This window comes from Gigantopelta aegis, chromosome 14 (assembly GCF_016097555.1).
Source record: "Gigantopelta aegis isolate Gae_Host chromosome 14, Gae_host_genome, whole genome shotgun sequence".
Lineage (NCBI taxonomy): Eukaryota > Metazoa > Mollusca > Gastropoda > Neomphalida > Peltospiridae > Gigantopelta > Gigantopelta aegis.
The window spans coordinates 25,241,555-25,259,633 of NC_054712.1; the positions used below are offsets into that span (position 1 = coordinate 25,241,555).

The 18,079-nt window shown below is 38.2% G+C and overlaps 1 protein-coding gene across 1 annotated transcript in view; it reads left to right on the forward strand.

The window, feature by feature from the left end:
* The window catches only part of LOC121388299 (hydrocephalus-inducing protein homolog), a 93,936-nt gene that overhangs the window by 31,625 nt on the left and 44,232 nt on the right, over nt 1–18,079 (forward strand). The window contains exons 27-37 of the mRNA XM_041519587.1: nt 2,680–2,826; nt 3,316–3,555; nt 3,949–4,051; nt 6,336–6,434; nt 7,691–7,846; nt 12,212–12,373; nt 12,874–13,116; nt 14,352–14,491; nt 15,468–15,608; nt 16,507–16,690; nt 17,560–17,701. Of these exons, the coding sequence (XP_041375521.1) occupies nt 2,680–2,826; nt 3,316–3,555; nt 3,949–4,051; nt 6,336–6,434; nt 7,691–7,846; nt 12,212–12,373; nt 12,874–13,116; nt 14,352–14,491; nt 15,468–15,608; nt 16,507–16,690; nt 17,560–17,701 (1,757 nt within the window). The remainder of the gene's footprint in view (nt 1–2,679; nt 2,827–3,315; nt 3,556–3,948; nt 4,052–6,335; nt 6,435–7,690; nt 7,847–12,211; nt 12,374–12,873; nt 13,117–14,351; nt 14,492–15,467; nt 15,609–16,506; nt 16,691–17,559; nt 17,702–18,079) is intronic.

The window sequence follows — 18,079 nt, forward strand, 5'->3', positions numbered from 1 at the left end:
AATGACTGGTTACTGTGTTTGTGATCTTTTTCAGTAAGAAGTTATAATGAAAAATTATGTGATGTTTGACTTATGATAATGAGATAATAATGATTGATATTCGTTGGAAAATCTTTTACAATTAATTTAATATTTCTTTTAAGAATAACAATACTGTTGTAAGTCTCTATCATAAATACTGAATATTAATTTCATATCTTTTTTATAACCAATTTTTGATCAGGCTTTACAGTCATAAGTGTATCCCATGATATTTGTGTATGTATACATTTTTTTCCCTCTCACATATATGTTGTAATTATAACCACATTGTATTTGTGTACTATGTGAATACAAGATCAAATAAAATTGAAAAATGTAAAAAAAAAAGGTCAAATGGGATAATAATTATTGATATTCATGGAAAAATCTTTTACAACTAATTTAATATTTGTTTTAAGAATATCAATAATCTTTGTAAGTCTCTATCATAAATACTGACTATTAATTTCATATCACTTTATTGTTTATCAATTATCTCTTTTCTTAGCAATAGTATAATATGATTTTTTATATTGTTTCAAAGATATTTCTTTCTTTACATACATATCCTGACCTCTAACTTATGGCACTCCATGCCATCACCCCCCCCCCCCCCCCATTCCATGGACTGGCTAAAATCTTCCATTGAGTCACTAGGCATGTAATATAAACACATGGCCTGCAGATCTTGACTTTAAAAATATATTACCATATTGATACCATATATATTCACATGCTAAGGGGAGCTACAAATGACTCTCCTTGAACTAGTTTCAGGGGAGTGATGGGGAGTGAGAATGATAGCTCCTCTTAAACGATGAGGTCCGAGTCTGGACATACATGTATATTATGTGATAGCTCCACTTAAACAGCGATGTCTGGGTCTGGGCATACATGCATATTATGTGATAGCTCCAATTAAACAGCGATGCCTGGGTCTGGGCATACATGCATATTATGTGATAGCTCCACTTAAACAGCGATGTCTGGGTCTGGGCATATTATGTGATAGCTCCACTTAAACAGCGATGTCTGAGTCTGGGTATATTATGTGATAGCTCCACTTAAACAGCGATGTCTGGGTCTGGGCATACATGTATATTATGTGATAGCTCCAATTAAACAGCGATGTCTGAGTCTGGGTATATTATGTGATAGCTCCACTTAAACAGCGATGTCTGGGTCTGGGCATACATGTATATTATGTGATAGCTCCACTTAAACAGCGATGTCTGGGTCTGGGCATACATGTATATTATGTGATAGCTCCACTTAAACAGCGATGTCTGGGTCTGGACATACATGTATATTATGTGATAGCTCCAATTAAACAGCGATGTCTGAGTCTGGGTATATTATGTGATAGCTCCACTTAAACAGCGATGTCTGGGTCTGGGCATACATGTATATTATGTGATAGCTCCACTTAAACAGCGATGTCTGGGTCTGGACATACATGTATATTATGTGATAGCTCCACTTAAACAGCGATGTCTGGGTCTGGGCATACATGTATATTATGTGATAGCTCCACTTAAACAGCGATGTCTGGGTCTGGACATACATGTATATTATGTGATAGCTCCAATTAAACAGCGATGTCTGGGTCTGGGCATACATGTATATTATGTGATAGCTCCAATTAAACAGCGATGTCTGAGTCTGGGTATATTATGTGATAGCTCCACTTAAACAGCGATGTCTGGGTCTGGGCATACATGCATATTATGTGATAGCTCCACTTAAACAGCGATGTCTGGGTCTGGACATACATGTATATTATGTGATAGCTCCACTTAAACAGCGATGTCTGGGTCTGGACATACATGCATATTATGTGATAGCTCCAATTAAACAGCGATGTCTGGGTCTGGGCATATTATGTGATAGCTCCAATTAAACAGCGATGTCTGAGTCTGGGTATATTATGTGATAGCTCCACTTAAACAGCGATGTCTGGGTCTGGGCATACGTGTATATTATGTGATAGCTCCACTTAAACAGCGATGTCTGGGTCTGGGCATACATGTATATTATGTGATAGCTCCAATTAAACAGCGATGTCTGAGTCTGGGTATATTATGTGATAGCTCCACTTAAACAGCGATGTCTGGGTCTGGGCATACATGCATATTATGTGATAGCTCCACTTAAACAGCGATGTCTGGGTCTGGACATAATGGATATTATGTGATAGCTCCACTTAAACAGCGATGTCTGGGTCTGGACATACATGCATATTATGTGATAGCTCCAATTAAACAGCGATGTCTGGGTCTGGGCATATTATGTGATAGCTCCAATTAAACAGCGATGTCTGAGTCTGGGTATATTATGTGATAGCTCCACTTAAACAGCGATGTCTGGGTCTGGGCATACGTGTATATTATGTGATAGCTCCACTTAAACAGCGATGTCTGGGTCTGGGCATACATGTATATTATGTGATAGCTCCAATTAAACAGCGATGTCTGAGTCTGGGTATATTATGTGATAGCTCCACTTAAACAGCGATGTCTGGGTCTGGGCATACGTGTATATTATGTGATAGCTCCACTTAAACAGCGATGTCTGGGTCTGGGCATACCCCTTACATGTATATTATGTGATAGCTCCACTTAAAAAGCGATCACTTATTTATCTTTATTTCAACATCAGGCTGACCGACATGTTCCAATGCACCTGCGTCGAAAGTTACGTCAGGAGAAAAAGAAGCCACTGCACTTTGAAATGATGCCACCGACAGGAATGCTGATGCCTGGACAAAGGACCAATGTCCAGGTCAAGTTCATGCCAACTGAGGAGGTACAAATTACAACACTTTCTGTTTTTTAAGTATACAGATAGGGTGACAAACTATAGGAATGTTCTGAACATTCTGGAAATTTTCAGTATTTGGAATTCTGGAAGCTTACATTTTTGGTGGGGGTTTTCAGATTTGTTAATAAAAAATAAACCATATCAGACTGAATTCTGATAACAAAATATTTATATAATTGGATACAATTTATGCCTATAGCTTATTGTTAATTTGTAATATATGTTTACAAAGTGCATTTTTGTGCACTTCATATAATTTCTTTTCCATAAGTGTATTTGCAAAATTCATAAGGAAAATCTCTGTAATAAAAACATCAGTATTCATTCATAACAATTTACATGCTTATGTATTATTTTCATTGTTCATACATTGTGATACTTGTGAAGCAAAGGTAAAAGTTTGCGTTATTAAATATATTTTATGTAGTCGTTGCCAGATTCTATGTAATCATAACCTGGCTGTTTGATTTTCAGAAATTTTATGAGCACCGGATTTCAGTTCGGATTGCTCAGAGCAGTCAGCGGATTTTGTTACTGTGTCGAGGTCAAGGCCTCGAGCCCCGTCTTGAGTTTGAGCAGAGTCTTGTTGAGTTTGGACCAATTCTTCCACATAGCAGTGGTGATGAACAGGATATTGTGGTGAAGAACCCATGCAGCTTTCCCATCGAAGTCTACAACCTCGAGTTTGACACAAATTATCTAGAAGAAGAAAAGGTGAGAATAACAGAACATATAATCAACATGGGGTGGTTGAGAAAGCTTCATAACAGGCCCGTAGGAACAATGTGTGAAATGGGAGCACATGCTATAAGAGGAAGAGAAGGGTGTTTTATATTTAGTGGAAGAAAAAAGTAAAGATTTCACCACCATAAGAGAGCAGCAAGCATGGTATATCAAGGATTATGCCATTTGTTGTGCTGTGTATGAGAGAGTGGTACAGAAGTGAGGTGTGTGTATTTTTCTGACAATCTTTATCAAGTGTCAGTTATCTGATTTTTGCATGTACTATTTACTCATTAGACAGTGTCGGGTATATCAGAATAGGATTATCACACTCTGTTCTTATTCCGATGTGCCAGGGTGCTGATATATTGTTTTGTATTACAGGTACTGCGGCTGATGAAGGGTTATGATGAATACAACACGATACTCCTCCCTCCCCGCCCTCCAGGAGACAAACTTCCCACAGAACTGTTGGACTATTATGAAGGTACAAATTGTGAAACAGTAGACACTTAATTGTCTAAGATTGTCACAGTTTAAATTGAACAGAATATGTTGTAAGCTGTTTGACAATTCTGTTTGAAAATGTTTTGTCAAATCCAGTTTCTGTTAACCAGATACAATGAGGCCTTAGGGGCAGGATGTAGCCCAGTGGTAAAGCGCTCGCTTGATGCGCGGTCGGTTTGGGTTATTTGGGTTAGTTGGGTTATTTCTCGTTCCAGCCAGTGCATCACGACTGGTATACCAAAGGCGGTGGTATGTGCTAACCTGTCTGTGGGAAAGTGCATATAAAAGATCCCTTGTTGCATTAGAAAAAATGTAGCGGGTTTCCTCTGATGACTATATGTCAAAATTACCAAATGTTTGACATCCAATAGCCGATGATTAATGAGACAATGTGCTCAAGTGGTGTCGTTAAACAAAAAACTCTCTTTTTTTCCAATCAGACCTTGACCTTAAGTTTTGTCAGTGGTAGCACACTGGGCTACCAGGTTATAAAATCTAGTAGCCCTCAGTAAAAACTGATACCACAATAACTTTAATACATTTTTTAAAAAGAGAGAAAAAAGCTAAATAATTTATTTTTATTTAAATATGTTGTTTTAGGGTCTGCTTGTTTTAAATCATGAACAATATACTGTGAAAATATATAACTACATTATAGCCCTTAATGAACAATAAAGTGTTTTGTGGAGTGACTGGACATGCCAAGAAATTTAGTAGCCCGACAAACAACCAGGATTAGACAACTCGTAGTTCGAGTCAGAAATCGGTAGCCAAAACACCCCGGGCTACTGCTAAGGTCGAGTCCTGTACAATGCAGACACATAAGAGCCCACTAAATATACTAAAACACCCCGGGCTACTGCTATATCATGTCATGTCATAGGGTTTTACGTGCACATTCAGAACAAGCTGTTGTAGTGCACGCCTGTCGTGGGCGCAAGAGCCGGCCTTGGCCGGCTCCTCCGTCCATGACAGGAAAGGTGGGGGGGAGGAGGGTGGGGGTGGGGGTGGTGCTATGGAATTTGAATGGAGCAGTTAAATGCCAAACAGAAAAGGGTGCACAATTTTGATTGAGGGAATTTAGCGCAATTTTGAACAGTCGGTTGAAAGGTTAGGGCTACTGCTAAGGTCGAGTCCTGTACAATGCAGACACATAAGAATCCACTAAATATACTAAAACACCCCGGGCTACTGCTAAGGTCGAGTCCTGTACAATGCAGACACATAAGAGCCCACTGAATATACTAAAACACCCCGGGCTACTGCTAAGGTCGAGTCCTGTACAACGCAGACACATAAGAGCCCACTGAATATACTAAAACACCCCGGGCTACTGCTAAGGTCGAGTCCTGTACAACGCAGACACATAAGAGCCCACTGAATATACTAAAAGACCCCGGGCTACTGCTAAGGTCGAGTCCTGTACAACGCAGACACATAAGAGCCCACTGAATATACTAAAAGAGCCCGGGCTACCGCTAAGGTCGAGTCCTGTACAACGCAGACACATAAGAGCCCACTGAATATACTAAAAGACCCCGGGCTACCGCTAAGGTCGAGTCCTGTACAATGCAGACACATAAGAGCCCACTAAATATACTAAAACAATTCTTTAGGTTTTTTGGTGAATTTATTATAAAACATTTTTGCTAAATTTAACTTGGCTATTTCTATCATTTGAGGTTTTTTCTTTCTCAAAAATAAAACAGAAAAAGTGTTCTTTAAACATACATTTGTTTGTGTACAATATCTTGAATTAATCTTTCAGTGAATACAATGAAATATTTTCCCCAAATTCAGTTGCTGGTTGTCATGACATGTGTCACAACTTTTTGGTACAGGTTTTATTTTGTTAAGAGTAGGAATCAATACTGATGGAAAGAAATATGGGATCACACCATCATGAACAGCAAAGAGTGACTTAAACCAAAACCCTCATATACAATGTCAGGAAGTTAACCATATTACTGACATTCAATCTCACAATACATCCTTGAACTTAATATGGACATTACAGTGCTAATAGTGACTGATATTTGGTCTACAATACCTTTTTTCTCAGTATATTTATGGAAGTGTGTATTTATGGATGTGCGTATTTATGGAAGTGTGTATTTATGGATGTGTATGTTTATGGATGTGTGTATTTATGGAGGTGTGTATTTATGGAAATGTGTATTTATGGATGTGTATGTTTATGGATGTGTGTATTTATGGATGTGTGTGTTTATGGATGTGTGTATTTATGGATGTGTGTATTTCAGAACAAATGAAGAAGCTGGAGGAAGAGGAGGCTCGAGAGCGTGAGGCGGAGGAGGCAGCCATGTCGACAAGAAACGAGCAAGAGGGAGCTGACAAGGAAGGTAGTGGATCGTCAAGTCAGCTACAATAACCGTATTATTGCTTTTATGCACTTGTATGTCATATGGGAAGGACGTAACCCAGTGGTTTCAGCCAGTGCTCCACGACTGGTATATCAGAGGCCATTATATGTGCTATCCTGTCTGTGGGATGGTGCATATAAAAGATCCCTTGCTACTAATGAAAAAATGTAGCAGGTTTCCTCTCTATGACTGTGTCAAAATTACCATATGTTAGACATCCAATAGCCGATGATTAATAAATCATTGTGCTCTAGTGGTGTCGTTAAACAAAACAAACTTTGTATGTCATATATATGATACCATTTAGCATTGTCTGTTTATTCATTCATTCATTCTATTCCATCAAATCACATCCCTATTTGCACATCCCTATTTCTATTCCTGTTTTCATCTCAAATCATATTTCCATCCCCATCCCAATTTCCAAGCATTTTTCCATTTCCATTTCTACTTCCATCTCCATCCATATTTCTATTTCCTTCCTCATCTCCATTCCTGTTTCCATCTCTATCCCTATTTCTGTCTCCATCTCCATCCCCATCCCTATTATTGTCTCTATCCCCATACATTTCCATTTTCATCCCATCTTCATCCCCATTTCCATCTTCATCTGCATTTTCTTCTTCATCCCCATTTCCATCTATACCCCTTTTTCAGTCTCCATTCCTGTATCATTTTCATCCCCATCTCCATCCCTATTTCTGTCTCCATGCCCATCATGATCCCTATTTCTGTTTCTATTTCTATTTTCATCATTATTCTTATCTTCATCTGTATTTTCATCTCCATCTCTATTTCTGTTTCCATCCATTTATTTACATCGCCATCTCATCTTCATCACTATCATTTTTTCTTGTGTGTTGAATATCTTCCAACATATATGACTCAAGATCATGGAACTTGGTGTGGTTGTGTACTCTGGGAAGCTGGTATACCATGTGCCTTCAAAGTGACCTACTTTTGGCACAATACTGTGATGAGAGTATCTTCCATTATGAATAAAGCAGAGTGATAGTTCAGCCAATGAGTCATATTAAAATTAGGTCCCTGTGTCATACTTATATAACACTGAAAATAAAGAAAATTGTCTGATGAATGTCCATGACTTTACCTAGTGGGGAGGCAAGGGATGCTGTTGCGCCCCCCAAACAAAAGTCATTTTTATTTCAGAAGTATCCTTTTTGTCTAACTATTGTAATGTTTGTAATGAAACTGCTTGGGTTGTTTTTGTTCAGGAGAAGGTGATGATGAAACAAATCGAGATGCTGAATCAGAATTAAAGACAGATGCTACCCCTGTTGTCATGACGACAGCTCCATCACAAGTCGACACACCCAGAGAACTACTGGTTAAAGATACTTCCTTTGATGATGATAAATTATCATTAGATGGTCAGTTTATTTTCAGATATTTACAAAATCAAATCAGTTATGGGCTATGGGCAACTGTATTAACGTGCCCCTATCCACGAAGGTTCAGGCACGCCCACTACGGATTTAGCCTCTGACTTCGCCAGTGACCAACTCCGGAGCAGGAGGGGGGGGATTGAGTTTGAAGTGGACGGAATTTGGAATGAAGCCATTTAGTGAAGTCCAGCGAGAGCGCGGACCGACTAGCAGACACCAAGTGATAGCCGTGCTGTGATTGGCTGAATTTCGATTCCTTGGTAAAACCTGTCAAAATCCTAAGTCTACTGAGAATATCTGCATCCAAAACATGTCTGGACTCTAAGTTAAGCCAAAAATTGGTTAAGACTGCTCGGCCGAAAAGGTTTTAAGGTGATTTTGAGCAATTGATCGGGCGCCAAAGTAAAATGAGTCGGACTATTTATAAAAAAAAATAAACATAAGAATTTTGAACTCGATCGAAAATGTTTAAAGTCCAACTAACCCAAAAAGGAGGTTGTTACCTGTCCTAGTTAAGGTTGGCGTAGTGGGATTCATGGCGAGGTGATGATCTGTTCAGGCTTGAAGGACGGGAGATCTGCGTTGAGGAGCTCGAGGTTCTTATCAATGACGTCCAGATAAATGCCTCGCAGCACGATCTTCATGATGTGATGGATGGTAGTGTTGGCATATCTGGGCTCAGAATTCCCTGCCTGAACAGTCCGTCCTGCTGTGCAGTCATATAAAGATGGTCGATGTTTCCTTCTGTTAATAACTGTATTTGGTACTTCCCTCTTCTGTCTGTTATTCTTCGCCAGTGGTTTTCCGACCAAGGTCCGGTCAATTGGCGGGGGCTGGAGTAGTCTCCAAAGATCGACGCCCGATACTTGGGATGGAGTTGGTCGCAAGTGATAGCCCAATCAGAGCGGTTGGGTGTTTCCGTTTCGGTGGCCGTTGACACCTTCCTTCTCTTGAGCTCTCGTTGCCCCGCTCCTTGGACAACAACTTTTGGAGGCGCTGGTGGGTTAGCTGGGGGGTCCGTGATTACCACGTGCCCAGTATCCATCTCAGCTGATGGGTCCACAGGAGGGATCGCCACTGTCAGTGGAGCTGACAGCTTTGGTCCCCCCTGTTCCGCTCCTGGCAAGTGCTTCTGTCGAGTCTCTGGGGGCGGCCAGGCAGAATGACCCGCCCCCGGTGGTTTAGCCACCGGGTTTGGGTCACTCTGTATCGCCCCTGTTGGTCTCGTTTTCCTCTTTGGAACAGGAGGGACTGCCCCTGGCGGTTGAGCCGCCAAGTTAGGTCCCCCCTGTGAAGTCTTAGGTCGCCGCCTCCGGATTCTCCCCTTCACTGCAGGTGTCTTGTTGGCTCCGTAACACAAGGTTACAGTGGCATTATCCCCATTGTGCTCGATGCGGTACTTGACCAGCGGGCCAAGTACACGCAGCACAGCCCCCAGGTTGGGGGGGAGAGCGATCACCACATTCTCGCTAATCAACTTCATCGCTTGAAGGTCAGCTTGGGAATGAAATCAGTTATAATAATAATAATAATAAAATCTTTATTTATAGAAGGTAACTCAGTTAGTTCTAGACTATTCTTCCCTGAGGCCTAACAACTCTTTCTTAAATCTATTATTAATACTTCTTTCATGGATTTACTAAACATTAAGAATCATACTCTGTGGCAGCCTTGTGTAATGTTTCAAATATGATGTGACATAATTTGTAAATAATATATGACATCATGTAACTAAAAGGCACTAACTGCAGTAAAAATAAAAAGGGAATTCCCCATTTAAAAGTTCCGGTCCATATCACATATATGTGCGATACAAAATAAATTTATCACACTGTTTGAAAATGTCTTTATCACTACAGTAAGATTGAATAGGTATATATAAAGTATAACATAAAGTCTTGAGTATTCAGTTAACCATTAATGACATGTAATTTATAAAATGTTAAAGTCCTAACTCGGACTTTGTGAAGTTTTCAAACTTTAAGTACATGCTATTTGTATGGGAAAGTCATAGTTAAGACTTGGCATTAAGCTTATAAAACTTGATGGTCTAGACTCGAGGCATTACGAACTTTTATGTAGTTAATGTCTGAGTGTAAAACTGTATTTATAAGCACCCTCTGGAGTGTGGACTTCAAAATTCTAAAACTAGAGAGTTTGAAGACTCGGTGGTGTAAGAAGGTGCCAGAAAGTGTGGAGGCACACACACACACACACACACATATATATATATATATATCTATCAGAGATGGGGTAATCGTAATCAGTAATCGTAATTGATTACATTGTTTGAGAATGTCATGTAATCGCAATCGTAATCGATTACATTGCTAATGTAATCTTAATCAGCGATTATTTTCATGATTACTTATAATTATTTACTAAACGTAGATGTGTTTAGCATCAACTCCAGTAACAGTGCCTATAGTTAGAAGCAGTACTGGTCAGTCAGTAGAACTGATTTCCCATTGTCTACTACTCTCATAGTAGAACTATTATTTGCCTTGAGAAACAGGGGATCATAACGTCTGGATTATTAAATGAATGTTACCCAGGGGATGAAGACATACATTCACATAATGGTATCTATCGTGTTTACGTTTACTATAAAACCACTTGAATGAATACAGTGTTCTAGCTAGCAATATATAAAAGGGCGCTGAACCATTCCCCAGTTTTGTGTCCTAATTCATTGCCTTCAAAAAATGAATAATATATATATATTTGTTTTTATAATAAAACACTTGTGTTCCTCTGAATGCATACACAGCGTTATCACGGGTCTGAATTCAACTAAGAAATGCTTGACAATATCTCGTTTTGTCACAGGTGTGAAAGTTCACCAATGGTACAGTGGCAAACTTTCTTTTCTTTTGTTAGTGGTTACGATTGTAGACGGGCAGCCAGCCAGTCGTATCAAGCTTGATTCCATGGGTAGTCATCCTCACCCTGTCACAGACACAACCACAAATAATGTAACTAATTAAGCAAACACCCAATTGAAAGTAGTCTATCACGATAAACCTTGGTTTATTTTTCTTTAAAATAGCTTAAACTATTAATATATCTGATAAAAATTCCTGAAAGCTGATTTTAATAGATGTTCTACGAAACGCAGTGCTTCTAATGATATGAAAATAAACACATCCAGACCTAGATACTTGTAATTTTCACCAATACAAATGGATCCTTATAATATGGCACAAAGCAAACTAGCAACACTGTTTAATTGATGTATGTAGGTATAAATGTGTAATTTAATAAAACCATAACTGCAAATCGATTCATTAATATTAGTCATTTTTAGAATGTCAACAATTAAATGCAATGAGCAACTTGTGCACATGTACATGTATGCAGATATCAATTTAATTATTTATTTACTTGTTTGTTCTTTTCTTTCGTTTTTTATTTCTTCATTTATAGGTTTTTAAAAAATAATAATTTATTTTAATTTGTGGATGGTATTAAATGGTATACATTCTAATTACTAATTATGGCTTATTTCAATAATATAACAAAATATATATGTTATGCATTGATACAATAATTATACCTATGGTTATGGGTACCTTTTCGTCATTAATCCAAATTTAAGAATAATAAATATGGTTTTGGAAACTGATTCCCTCCCTGTAGTATACATACATTTATAAATGTTTGAAATAATTTAATAAATAATCCCAAATTATCCATTATGTCTTTCAATGAATGAAATCAGTATGGTTGTGAAATAAAGTGCATAACTTCATGGTGGTAACATCATTTCACTATTTGTGTAGATTTGTGGAAATGTAATCATGATTGTAATCATGATTGCTAGACAATGTATTTGCAATCGTAATTCATTACTTTCAATTATCTTGTAATCATAATTGTAATCGTAATCGTGACATTCTAAAGTAATCGTAATCATAATCGATTACTTTTGTCAAGTAATCGCCCCATCTCTGATATATATATATATATATAACAATATAAATATAAAACTAAAAATATAAATATAAATACATATAAACCATCACTGCTGCTACTGGATCAAGAAAAGTGCTCCCCTACTTCCTACACCAGGGAGACTTTATTAAAAAATCTCGGAACTGTAGTTTAATATTAGTCATACAAGTAAGATGACCTGGCCCCATGCTTGTAGAACTCTTAAGAGTCTCAACTGAAGATTCTAATAGAGTCTGAGACTTTAACACCATACAAATTGGACATCATCAGAGTTTTGAGCCTAGTCTCTTAAGAGCATTTGAGCCTAGACTCTGAGAGCATTTGAAGCACTGGCCCTGCTATTGCATACAATACAATAAATGTTTCAACTACTGATCATTGTCTACTAACTTGCAGACAAAAAGGAACGGGCCAGCAGTACTGGGGTTGGTGAGCTAGAGATTACACCTGTGTCTGCAGCCATTGCCCGCCATCTTGGAATAGACCTCACTCCAGAGGGAAAAGCAGCTCGCAACAGACGTGGAATTGCTGTCATTGTACATGGTGCCCCCATGTCGGGTAAGTCTGTGTTTGTTGTCATGAGATGATTATTCATATTGTAAGTGTATATTTAGCTGAAAGTAATTCCAGCTCAGATTTTCAAAGACTGATAGAACCCAATATTGTTGAAAGGTTTTTCTTTTAATGCATTTTTCTTAATCAGGTTTTACTGCTATTTCATCCAATCACCCTAGGGTACAGTTTTGAACTTAGGGATGTAACTTTTTGAGGATTTTTCTTGTTCTTGTAATTATTAGAGTTTTGTTTCAGGGTGTTGTTTTTACTGTCATACCCTGTTAAAGCAAATTAACTCATGTCCAATTTTAGAGTGTTGGAAGAATTTTCTTCAAGATTGCTAAATGATGTAAATTATTGACTATTGACAAAAAAAACAAAAAACATTTATGAGTAATGATATCCTGTACAATTTATATACATCCTTTTTGCATCATAATACTGTGATCAACCCTCCTTTTGTGCATATTAAAAAAAAAAACATTTATTATTTTAAATTACAGGTAAGACTAGCACAGCTGTAAAACTTGCCAAAACATTCAAAGCAGCTATTCTAACTGTTGATGGGGTTGTCATGGAGTCGATATCCAACGGAAACACTCCTGCTGGTAAGAAAGCACGTGAACTTTGTTCTGAGGCCGCGAGGAGAGCTGAAGAGCTGAAGGGATTAGACGGGGAGGAAGGAGAGAAGAAACTCGCTGGAGGACTCAGCGTGGAGGCGGTGACAGCGCACACTCAGGGAGTTGGTAAGTCGGCCATTTTACACCTTTTTTCTTTGTTATTAAATGTTGTGTATTTTTGTTTTCTTATGTTAACCTGACCCTTTCACCTTCTGTGGTTCCCCTTTTATAAAGCTACTAGGTCTGACCCTTCCACCCCTTTTAAACAAACTAAGAGTCCAGATATTTTCATTATGTCAAGAGTGTCTATTATCTGAGTTAACTACAAGTTTCTATGTTAACCTGACTTCTCATTTTCTTTGCTACCCTAAACTCACTATGTCTGACCTATCCAACAACACAAAGGCTAGATTTTTCCATTGTGTCACAGGTATATAATTATTTTCTGTGAATTAAATACAATTTCCTATGTTAACCTGAAACTCTGGTTTTCTTTGTTTCAATCTTCCCCTCCTAAACCTACCAGGTCTGACCCTTTCAACAACCTAAATGCTAGGTCTGCCATAATGTCAAATGTATCCATTCATGACACTCAATTACAATTCCCTTCTCTCTTTTTTCATTGCTAGTTCACCACTATTGTTATATTATTTCAGTACATTATGCAATTTTATACAATTTATGACTGTTATTCATTGATAAATTTGCATACAATGAAAAATAAATAATTGTCTTGCCTCAATGAAAGAAATAAAAGAAATGTTTTATTGAACGATGCACACAACACATTGTATTTTACGGTTATATGGCGTCAGAAATATGGTTAAGGACCACACAGATATTGAGAGAGGAAACCTGCTGTCGCCACTTCATGGGCTAGTCTTTTCGATTAGCAGCAAGGGATCTTTTATATGCATCATCCAAGAAACAGGGTAGTACATACCACTGCCTTTGATATACCAATTGTGGTGCACTGGCTGGAATGAGAAATAGCCCAATGGGTCCACCGACGGGGTCAATCCCACACCAACTGTGCATCGTGCGAGCATTGTACCACTGGGCTACGTCCCGCCCCAATGAAGTCAGAATGCAAGATATAGGTATTACTTTTCCAGTGGCCATGGTGACAATATCAACTTTGGCGTTTAGATACAATGTTAAATTTTTGCATTTAGCTCCATTTTTCACAAGCCATAAATCCTAGATCAATGATACTTTATTTATGTATATTTTTTTAAACTAGATTAATCCTGAATGATACATCACAGATTATTTTTTATTTACCAAATTAGTCTATGGTAGGCAGGACATTTAATTCCGTGGTATTCTTGTATAACACTGGTGTGTGTTTGTCACAGCAGGTACTGGAGCACAGGCTACTAACCGCAAGACAAGCACCATCACAGACTCGAAGACAAAAGACAAACATCATGGTGGAAGCATTCTTGGAGCAAAGACGGTCGTAAACACATCGTCCATCGAGGGCGGGACAGGAAGTCAGGTACTAACACAAAGTTGTCATCAGCAGAACCATGTTGGGGGGAGGGGGGTGTCACATGGCTTCCGTGACCCTGCCACTTGCTTGAAGTGCCCTTTTTAATATTTTAAAAATCTTTCTTGAAAATTCATCATGCAGAATTTGTCACATTAAACTGCACCGAAAACAGGTCTCTGAGTATTTTTATATCAGATTTTCTGTGAGCATTCCCCATAATCCCCCTAGACCGCTGCTCCCTCCGACAAACTCAGACTTGCCATGTTTACAGGTTTGTGACCTCCACTTTACAAATGCCTGGATCTGCCGCTGGTTGTGACTGTTGTATCGCCACTTTAAAATTTAAGTGACAACAACATTGTTCAGTAAATACGGTTTCACTATAAACACTGTGTGACACGACTGATATTCTGCCTTATAATGTAGCAAATTAATGTAGCCTGGCCGTGACAAAAATATTCCTTTCTTTCCCTTTCTTCTGTATAGAGATAATGCAGAGTTACAATTTGGTACATATTTTAGACGTGTTCTTGCTGTACTTTTGTCATCTGGAAATAGTTAATTGTTGTTAATACTTAAAAACCCCATCTTGCTTGATATGCTCAGGTACTCATCCATAAATGGAAGAAAATATGAAAACAGATTGTACATAATAATAATTATTTTTTTAAAATTTCCAGCTAAACATTTAGGCAGACAGCTTTTGCTGATAATTTTCATGTTATTTCAATATTTGAATAATTATGTCATACGAATAATTGTTTTCATTAACAAGGCACATTTAATGTCCACTTGTGTTATAATTAAAGACATCCAAAACTTGTAGACTCCTTGGCATGTGTTTTAAATCCTGATTTGTTGTTTGTGCTGGAGTGTTGTTAACCAGTCAGACATTCAGATATAATAATTAAAGCCAGTTTAATACTTTGTCCCAGTGAGTTGCAATGGCTGACAACTTCAATTTGGTATTTTTCACACACAGGTCCCGAGCAGCCCTCCACCGCTAGCTGCCCCTGTGGCTCGCCGACTCAGCATCAGTGCCAGTGTGACCGGGGAGGATGGACTGATGAGTTGCTTGCTGCCTGAAGAGCTCCTTGTGGAAATCCTAGCTGAGAGAATGCAAGTAAGTGTGAACCATATATATAGATAATAACTAGTTAATGATGTCGGATATCTGCTTTATCCTGTGAAGGGAAGAATGGGAAATTCCACGAGGCTCTGCCGATCGGAATTTCACATTCGGCCTGAACAGGATAAAGTAGATATTTGACATCGTTAACTACATGTAGTGATTATCTTTTTCCTGCAGACCATAAAAATTATGTGAAAAAGCTATTATTTCTGTTATTTCAGCCACATTGTATGAGGTCCTACAGGTTAAATGAGCTGTTTTGTAATGTAGCTATGCATGTGACGTCACATGAGTGACATCAAAAGTCATATCCTGCTACTATACAGATATGACTTTGCTTTATCCATCATCATATTCTGTCAATAGAAATGGTGGTTGCAGGATTAAAGGCCTTCACTGTCCAAGTGCCAAACATCTGTGATGATGTTAATTGAGTTCAGGACTCTGCGTAACTCTTAACATCCACTCATCCTATAAGACAAGTCTCCATTTGTGTCCCATACAGATGTATCTGTTGTTAGTCAATTAGTGTTTAAGTTGGTTGTTAGTTTGTTAGAACAGTTGAATTGTAATACACAAAAAAATATCATTTGGGCTGAGAAAGCAGACAAACCATAACTTAGAGTTCTGCAAGTTTTGTGTAGGAGTGCCATCTAGTGCCCCACAACTTGTACATAAAAAACTGTGGTAGGTACTGTGCTGTCTGTGGGAAAATGCAGTAGGGTACCTCTGTCAGTTTTTTTAGCCAAGTCTGAAAATAATTATATGCCAAATAACTGTAATGTAAAAGGTGCTGAGGTGTCAATAAACAAATATTTATTTCCTTCCTCAACAACAGCATCAAACTGAGGACAGTGTGTGTAATATTTTGTCTGTGTTACGTTCCCAGCTTGACGACTGTCACCGTGGTGTTGTGTTTGATGGACTGGAGACTCTCTTCTCCATGAACGTGCTCACCACTGCCAATGCCATTCTGAAGTCATTCAACAACCGGCGCTTCATCTTCTTCGTCACCCTCAAACTCGACTACAACATCCTGAAAGAGCAGGAGAAGAAAGAATTGGAGGAGAAAGGTCAGTTTAATGAAGTTTTATCCACTTTTGTTTCACCTAAGTTAAAAGGTGAAATATAGTTATTACCTTTATGGCGGCAGTGGTCACGACATCAACTTTTGCATTAATGTTTAACGTTTTCATAAGCTATAATTCCAAGGTCAGTGAAACTTGGTTTATAGTTGCATCACAGTGCACCAAAACGTTTTATGATAGGTGAGATACTTAATATTTTGGATTTTTTTTTATTTAAAGGCAGTTCTGTGCCAGTGATCTCCTACCTGCTTGCAGCAAGTTTATAAAGGCAGATCTGCCCTACCTAAAGGCAGGTGTAAGTTTAACTGAGTCAACATTTTTATCTAAAGACAGGTCTGCAAAGGGTCATCTACCTGTTTACTGCATATTTAGTGGCTTCATCATTCATCTCATCATTATCTATATTAGATTATATTTTATATACGATAAAACCTGTCTAAACCAGACCCTGAACAAACCAAAATCCTGTCTAAACCGGCCCGAATTTTTAATTTCTAAAATGTGACTATCTAAACACTTGATCCTGTGTAAATCGGATAAATATTAGGTACCCAACATGATCCAGGTTAGACTGGATTCACTGTATATATATTTCATTGTCTGTGTTAAATGTGCATGGCTGGTTCTGTTTGTGTTTTTGAGGAGGTGGGGAGTTTCGAGGAGAATGTGGGGTTTTTTTTAATATTTGAAGGAGACTGGGTTATTTTAGGGTCACAGAAAGTCATATTATTCAGATCATGTTTAATATCATTTTGGTAGTCAAAGAAAATAATTTGTTATATCACTTTTTGATGTTAACTGAAAGTAATGTTATTATTTATGTGTATGTGATTGTTTTATTTGTTTGTGACCAGAGCGACTTGCCAAGCTGGCCGAGGAGGAGGAGAGACGCAGACTGGAGGAAATGTCTGAAGATGAGTACGATGCTCTCAGCGAGGAAGAGAAGGCGCACGTCGACAAGAAACGACTCGAGATCAAGAAACTCAGAATTAAAAAGTAATTTTGTTGTTTTTCTGTTTAATATATATTTTATTACATACCCATTTAATCTTATTATAGTAATGAAAACATTTTTAATCAGTGTAATAAAATTTTATTTTATTGTAGTTAGCTTTAAAAAGACTTTTTATAATTATTATCTCCCCTTACCATTGTTAAATAATGTTATTATAGTAACCGGCCTCGGTAGCATCGTGATTAAGCCATCAGACATAAGGCTGGTAGGTACAGGGTTTGCAGTCCGGTATCAGCTCCCACCCAGAGTGAGTTTTAATGACTCAATGAGTAGGTGTAAGACCACTACACCCTCTTCTCTCTCACTAACCACTAACTACTGTCCTGGACAGAGCCGAGATAGCTAGGTGTGTGACCAGG